The following is an 8,341-nucleotide window of genomic DNA, read 5'->3' on the forward strand; positions in this document are numbered from 1 at the left end:
TTTCTTGCCGTCTTGTCGTTATCCCAACAAATTTTAAGTTAAATCTTATAAAAGCAATGAACCTTTTATTTCTCTAATTTTGTTCATTAAGCCTTAAAAATATGACAGTTTTTAAAGTGGCATTCAAATCTACTTTCAAGGAGGCTTTTTCTGCCTAATAAAACTATAAAACTGATCTAGTTGTAGCATTCAGAAAAGTCAAAAATAATATTCCACCTCAGAGTGATCATATAGAGAAATAATAATGGTCCTAGAGAGACATAATCTAGAATTAGTTCCGTAAGTGGTTTTTTGTTGATACAATGTATAATGGATACTTCTTATTTGTAAAAGTCCAGCCTCTAAATTAAATTTTGGATTTTACTTTAACCATATAAATGTAAAAAAAAATTTTTGTGATACCTACATTTTTAACTATAGCCAAATTTGACATGAATTTTTTTTTAAGTACCGTTCGTTAATGACAGTATGCTCTTTCATCAGTGTTCTCAATTCTCTACTGAGCTATCTCTAGGAGAATTTCAGTTGTGACATTTTAAAATCAACTTTAGTTTTTAGGTAAATTCAACACATTTTTGTGTTAAATAGCCAGAGGTTAAGGATTCTAGGCTGTGTGGAGGATCAAAAATACCATAAAACGAAACCAAACAAAGATAGGGTATCCCAAATCCTAAAGCTCTGTTATGAGTTACATCCTTCTTACTGGTAGCACTAGGGCTGCCACAGGCATGTTGTGCATTGCCTAATTCCAGGTGGCATCGTTCATGTAGAACTAGCTAGAGTCCTGAGTCACATGGACTGTCTTCCGAGGCCCGCATTTCTCCCACTTCACCTCATCCTAAGATTACTTCATGCATCATTGTCAGAAAAGGACCTGCTTTTGAAATATAAAAATGTCATTCATAAGCCATTAATAGCTTGGACATAAAGAGCATAATCAGGAAAAAAAATTATGCTTTTTTGATTAGGAATTTGGAAGGAAGAAACCTTAAAATTAAGATTTGACATCTGTTGGTCAAAGTGATGAACTTTAGCCCAGAGAGAATTTAACATGTGATAATCTCATACTAATTATCAGCTCTTTCTAGCAAGTGCTTAGAAAACATTTGCCACAGCACAATACACAGCTGAGAACAGCAGCGAAAAGGGGTGTACTCCCACAGTGCAAAATACTTAATGTTTCTGTTCTTTTCTCTTTGATATACATTTTTTAAAGAGGACCAGTAGCAGTGGAGAGCTTAAATGCAAATACTGTGACACCATGCTTGTAAAATTAGTCATTGTTTCAGTTCACTAATGCAAGGTGTTGATTCAGTGCCAGCTTGACCAGGTAGACAAGCTATATATAGCAGTTTCTGTATCTCATATGTGATCACTGGTATTTATCTGACATAAATGACTAAAAGCTCATTGGCAAAAATAATTTAAAACTAACCAGATTTATTAAAAAAAAAATTATGTGATAAGCTCCAAAACCCATTTCTGAGCTTGGAGAGATTTTTGCTGCGGATAGTGAGAACTCATAGTCTTGAGCATACCTGAATGTTCAGAACACACCTTTCAGTTCAGTTCAGTTCAGTCGCTCAGTCATGTCCGACTTTTTGTGACCCCATGAATTGCAGCACGCCAGGCCTCCTTGTCCATCACCAACTCCTGGAGTTCACTCAGACTCACGTCCATCGAGTCGGTGATGCCATCCAGCCATCTCATCCTCTGTCCGTCCCCTTCTTCTCCTGCCCCCAATCCCTCCCAGCATCAGAGTCTTCTCCAATGAGTCATCTCTTTGCATGAGGTGGCCAAAGGACTGGAGCTTCAGCTTTAGCATCAGTCCTTCCAAAAAACACCCAGGACTGATCTCCTTTAGGATGGACTGGTTGGATCTCCTTGCAGTCCAAGGGACTCTCAAGAGTCTTCTCCAACACCACAGCATCAAAAGCATCAATTCTTCAGTGCTCAGCTTTCTTCACAGTCCAACTCTCACATCCATAAATGACCACTGGAAAAACCATAGCCTTGATTAGACGGACCTTTGTTGGCAAAGTAATGTCTCTGCTTTTGAATATGCTGTCTAGGTCGGTCATAACTTTCCTTCCAAGGAGTAAGTGTCTAATTTCATGGCTGCAATCACCATCTGTAGTGATTTTGGAGCCCAAAAAATAAATTCTGACACTGTTTCCACTGGTTCCCCATCTATTTCCCATGAAGTGACAAATTTCACATTGTTCCCACTTTGGTTGTTAATTCAAAGGAAGACCAAAGGATATGGAAACTTATACTTTATACTATCCAAATACATACTTTAAAAAAGTGTTACTTAGATTTTTATAGCCGGTACTATAGTCAACAGAGTTCTAGTTCCCCAGCAGATTAGATTAGGGAGAGTACATTTTTTTCTTATTAGTTCAATAAGAAATTATCTAAAATATTAAAAATTCACTCCTATTCTTGAACTGTAATAAGTAGCAAACACTTTAGTAGAAAACTGGTAGTGACAGGGTGTTTTGAGAGAGATTTTATTGTTGTTCTTAATATAATGAGCATTCTTAAAATTTTGTAGTCATGTATTTAAAAACAGACAAGTCATCCTGGATATGTGCTTTTCACCATCTCACTATTCATATCATAGAGCATTAGATTTAACTAAAGTTAGAGGTTTGCCAGAACAGTATGAGAAAGCAGGGGAGGATAAGGGAATTGAGAGTATATGTAAGAGATTATAATGAAGAAGCTTAGAATCTAAATTGAAGGAAATGGAGATCAGATTGTAGATCTCAGTGGGGTCAAAGGACTTTTAAGGTTGGGATGCCAAACGAATGAGCTAGAAAGAGAGGTGATATTTGAGAGGGGTGATTAAAACAGAGATTATGGAGGTATACAGTTATTGGTGATAACAGAGTCTGATATATGATCCCAAGAGGGAGAGGGTTCGTTAGATAAGGTTGTGATGAGGGCTTTATAAAAGTTTTATTTCTCCGTGTAAAAATCTTAAACCCTTCAGAAGATGACTGGTGTAGCTCAGGCACTGGTCTGGCAATAGTAAACAGCAGTGTTTGCTATGTTGATTGTGGCCTTTTTTTTATAAAGTATGTCATTTCTCAGGACTGAGAGTTCAACATCATTTCCTTGGTGGTGGATTTGAAATTTTATATCTTTTAAGTATTCATTATTAATTCATACTTATTTTTGCTTTAGGACTTTGTAATTACTATTGTTGTGACTTTTTTGTGGTTGGTGAGCACTTCAGCCTGGGCTAAAGCTCTTACAGATATTAAATCAGCTACCGGTTCCAATATTGTCCAGGAACTTAAGCCTTGTAATATTCAAGGAGTGGTGTGCCAGTTTGTCTCTGTGACTAGTATGGGATCCCTAAACGTGTCTGTGGTGAGTATGCAGTGTTTATAAAATATTTTATTTCACTTATAAAAACCTTACAGTGATTTAAGAAAACAATAGTTTTAATAAATCCCTGGATGAATATATTGATTTTATCTTTACCAAGCTTATCAGAATCCTAGTTATCATATAGTCTTTATAACAGCAAAAAAAAGTTTGTGAAGAAAGTTATTACTTGTAAACAAGGTTAGACAAGATCATGGTTACATCTTTATTAAGATTAACTAGGCAAAAAAAAATTTTTTTAATTAAATTTAAAAAAAAAAAGAGTAACTAGGTAAGGCTTTGACCCTAAAGGCACTGCTGCTGCTGCTAAGTCACTTCAGTTGTGTCTGACTCTGTGAGACCCCATAGACGGCAGCCCACCAGGCTCTACCTTCCCTGGGATTCTCTAAGCAAGAACACTGGAGTGGGTTGCCATTTCCACCTCCCAATGCATGAAAGTGAAAAGTGTAAATGAAGTCACTCAGTCGTGTCCGACTCTTAGCGACCCCATGGACTGCAGCCTACCAGGCTCCTCCGCCCATGGGATTTTCCAGGCAAGAGTACTGGAGTGGGGTGCCATTGCCTTCTCTGCTAAAGGCACTAATATAACATTAAGACTGTATGCTAAGGTCATTACACATATGTCAATTCTGAGAGGAATGTGGGAAGTAGTGTTATTATCTTCATTTACAACTGGGAAAGAATATAGCTTTTATGTTAAATCACTCAAAGTGACAGGGCTATTAAGTTGGCAAAGCCAAGGTTTGAACCAGATCTGACTTCTGTTGTTGCTGTTTAGTCCCTAAGTCATGACCAACTCTTTGTGACCCCATGAACTGTCCTCTGTCCATGGGCATTAGCCCTTTCTCTGCTTTGCTCTGGGTCTCTGAAAATAGTACTTTCATAGTTCCTTCAGTTCAGTCACTCAGTCGTGTCCGACTCTTTGCGACCCCATGAATTGCAGCACGCCAGGCCTCCCTGTCCATCACCAACTCCCGGAGTTTACTCAAACTCATGTCCATCGAGTCGGTGATGCCATCCAGCCATCTCATCCTCTGTCCGTCCCCTTTTTCTCCTGCCCCCAATCCCTCCCAGCATCAGAGTCTTTTCCAGTGAGTCAACTCTTTGCATGAGGTGGCCAGAGTATTGGAGTTTCAGCTTTAGCATCAGTCCTTCCAGTGAATACCCAGGACTGATCTCATTTAGAATGGACTGGCTGGATCTCCTTGCAGTCCAAGGGACTCTCAAGAGTCTTCTCCAACAACACAGTTCAAAAGCATCAATTCTTCTGCTCTCAGATTTCTTCACAGTCCAACTCTCACATCCATACATGGTCATAGTTCTTTAAATAATCCTAAAATTTTAACCTCTAAGTTTAAATATTATTTTGTCTGGTATTTTATCTGAATACAGATATATTATTTAATGAGGGTATTGTTTTTAAGGAGGTTTCATGTCTTTTCAAGAAAGTATTTTTCAAATGGATAAAGTTGGTCTTGCCTTATAAAGCAATTTGGCCAAATTTTTGTTTTAAAAGTCTTTTTTTTTGCATCTATATTGACGATGAGCTGAGATAATTTCAGAAGTGTTTTTATACCCAAATAATACAAAAAGATAGAAGAAAGCAGTTGGGGCTTCCCTGCTAGCTCATTGGTAAAGAGCCCACCTGCTGGTGCAGGAGACACAGGTTCTGTCCCTGGGTTGGGAAGATCCCCTGGGAGGAGGAAATGGCAACCCACTCCAGTATTCTTGCCTGGGAAATTCCATGGACAGAGGAGCATGGCGGGCTACAGTCCATGGGGTGGCGAAACTTGACCTAACGACTAAACAGCAACAGTACAAATATGATAGTACCCAAGCTTTTTACCCTGCTCTTACCTCATAGGTCACTACTTGTCTTGTTTGTTTTTTTTTTTTTAATTTAAATACTGTGAAAATAGGCTATCTGCAGTTCCTTCATCTCTGAGACTTTCAACTTTCAGATTTGTACCTGGGAAGGTTGATTTCTTTTAGGTTGATTAATACAGGATGTGACGTAACATTTTCTTCTAAGACTCCTTTTCTCTTGTGGCTGCAGCTGTGGAAGCAAAGGTGAATGCAGGAGGGGGATGAAGTAGGGAAATAGGAAAAGGTGCACAAAGGATGTTTATAACCATTCAGATGGGAGAAAAATAAAACCCCTCTTAGTGAAGGAACCATGGATTCCTATTGTTCTCTTCACCTAGAACCACTAAGGTCTAAATATAAAGTAATAAAAAGAAGATCTTACTTACTTTTCTCAAACAAATTTAATTCCTTTTTTTAATTGGTAATAGTGCACATGTAAAAATAAGATATCTTTTAGTCATGATTTGATATGTTACAGATTTAGAGATTTCACCGGGAATAAGTCATATATCTAAATCGGGCACTGAAATACAGAGTCTTCCATTTTTATTCCACTTGATGTATCGCTCAGACTTCAAATGAAATGATAGTATATGGCCTGGAAATATTAACTATTTATAGGAAAACTAGGATAGGTATGAAATTTTAATAGTATACTAGATTTTCATGCTTGTTTTTCTCTTTCTTAGATCTTTGGCTTTCTGAACATGATACTTTGGGGAGGAAATGCATGGTTTGTGTACAAGGAGACCAGCTTTCACAGTCCATCAAATACTTCTACTTCTCAAGGAGGTATTCCTCCTCCAACTGGAATATAATTGAAGGGAGAAGTACACTGTATGAATTAAATGTCTGTACTATGACCTGTTGCCAACACCTTGAGAAGCATTTTTTGTTTCTAATAAAAGTAATGGCTTTTTCAGTAAATTGATGGGTTTAAAATTTTGCTGCTTTTTTACATAAAGCTTGTGCCTTTCCTAGAAATTTAAGATGTAAATGTATTCTCACATGTGAATTTGAAAATTCAGGGGCCTATTATGAGATGTGATACACATTTTTAATGAACGGTAATTTTCTTCACTAAGTTGTTTTCCTTCCAGAGTGTTTACACCTTAAGCCTTAACGTATATCTTCACTCAGAAAAGAGTTTTATTGTCATATCATAATAGGAAGAAAATCTCTTTTGGAATATACACTACTGTAAGTTTGTACAGATCATATTCCTAAGACCTATCTTTGTTTAAGAAAGTCTTGATTACATAAATCATATTTAGAAAGAAACAATTAACAGTTTATATCTGAACATTGTTTGTATGTTATGAAAAATGCTTAATTACAAAGGCTGATGTATGTTTTATTTCTGTTTTTCTAAATGACCTACAATATTTGGTAGATGTACTAAAATTGTTTAGGGAGTGGGGCTTAGAGATTTCTAATAGATGTATAGTTAATTTGGTAATTCTCATGCATGAGGTGTAAGCTTCCATATGCTGGTTATTTAGTAGATTTGCTACATAAGTAAAACATGGTTCACCTAGATACTTTGATATGTACGGGCATTACTCCTAGTGATATTTGTTGGCTGTCTTTTGTTGCTTATGCTCCTTCAGTGCAGGCTGAGACCTAGTCTCCTGCAAGTAGAGTAAAATAATCTACCTTTTTTTTGCAGACCCTATTCATAGGATTAAAAAAAATTAAGATTGCCTTTTACTTTTGAAACATTTATATTCAATGAAGTTTCTGTCTTGAGTTTAGTATTGATATTGTGAAAATGAATGCAATTTGGATTTCACATTTCTTAATGTTCTTATTTCACAAATGGATAATTAAGGAATTATGCATCATAAAGAAGGAACCTAAGTGAGCTATATTATGGGTGTACTGTGTTTGCTCACACATTTGGGTGGCTTCTGGAATATAGGGCTTATTCACGTTTTGCTGCCTAATCTTTCTGTTGTACAGGGCCAGATCTCCTCTTAGCCACATGATTGTTTTTATGTGAAGCACATCTTACTATCGCCTTATTTTGGTTGCTTTTGTTCACAAGAATTGTTAATATAAGAATGTGTATCCACCTTAATAAAGAAATTAAAATAAAGAGTGCACTGATTGTTATGTTATAAAGAAACTTTCATCTTAAAGGCATGAGCAGTATAAAATAGAATTGATTTACAAAGCAAGAAATAGAATATTACAGTAGTTTTTTTTTTGTTTGTTTAATGTTTGGCAAGGAATAAAAAATGCTTTGGAGACCCTGGTTCTATTTTTCTTTCAGTCTCATTTTTTAAATGCTCATCTGTAACTTTGAGGTTGAGTGTTTCTGATAAACCTTTTCTAATTGACTGTCCAGTTGGCAGCCAAGACTCTTAATTAAAAGTGCATGCGCTGGAGACAGACTGCCTGGCTTTGAACCTCGGCTTCACCGCCTACTAGCTCGTTGTTGGCTCGGTCTTGTCTGATCTTTGCGGCCCCATGGACTGCAGCCCGCCAGGCACCTCTGTCAGTGGGATTATCCCAGCAAGAATACTGGAGTAGGTTGCCATTTCCTACTCCAGGGGATCTTTCCAACCCAGGGACTGAACCCCCATGTCTTGCAGCTCCTGCGCTGGCAGGCAGATTCTTTACCTCTAGGGAAATTACTTACCTCTGTGTGCCTCAGTTTGCTTATCTGAAAAATGAGAATAAGAATGCTGACCTCAAAGAGTTTTAAGTTAATGGCATTAAATGTTAATAAATAATGAGATCATAGATCTAGGAAAAAGTCCATTCTGTTGCCTTTCACTCTCTGATTTTGAGTCAGTGTTACAGGGTTAAGATTTTTAGGATAATTTCCAGGACAGAGGTTGCAAAGAATTTTTTATAAATAGCATTATTACCAATGTTTTTGTGAATTGAAGTCACTTGAATAAAGATGTGCTATAAATGTTAAGGTCAGTTGCTTGCTTTATACTTTGTTTCATGTTTAATTAAAAAATTTAAAATCATGTAACATTTAAGATAAGTATGGGCTTTCCTGGTGGCTCAGACATCATGTAACATTTAAGATAAGTATGGGCTTTCCTGGTGGCTCAGACGG

At 36.9% G+C, this 8,341-nt stretch overlaps 1 protein-coding gene across 2 annotated transcripts in view; it reads left to right on the forward strand.

The window, feature by feature from the left end:
- Positions 1–7,522, forward strand: part of SYPL1 (synaptophysin like 1) — a 30,524-nt gene extending 23,002 nt beyond the window's left edge. For both annotated transcript variants that reach the window (XM_018047234.1, XM_018047233.1), the window contains exons 4-5: positions 3,193–3,381; positions 5,955–7,522. In XM_018047234.1, the coding sequence (XP_017902723.1) occupies positions 3,193–3,381; positions 5,955–6,083 (318 nt within the window). In that variant the 3' untranslated portion in view covers positions 6,084–7,522. The remainder of the gene's footprint in view (positions 1–3,192; positions 3,382–5,954) is intronic.

Source organism: Capra hircus, chromosome 4, assembly GCF_001704415.2.
Source record: "Capra hircus breed San Clemente chromosome 4, ASM170441v1, whole genome shotgun sequence".
Classification (NCBI taxonomy): Eukaryota; Metazoa; Chordata; class Mammalia; order Artiodactyla; family Bovidae; genus Capra; species Capra hircus.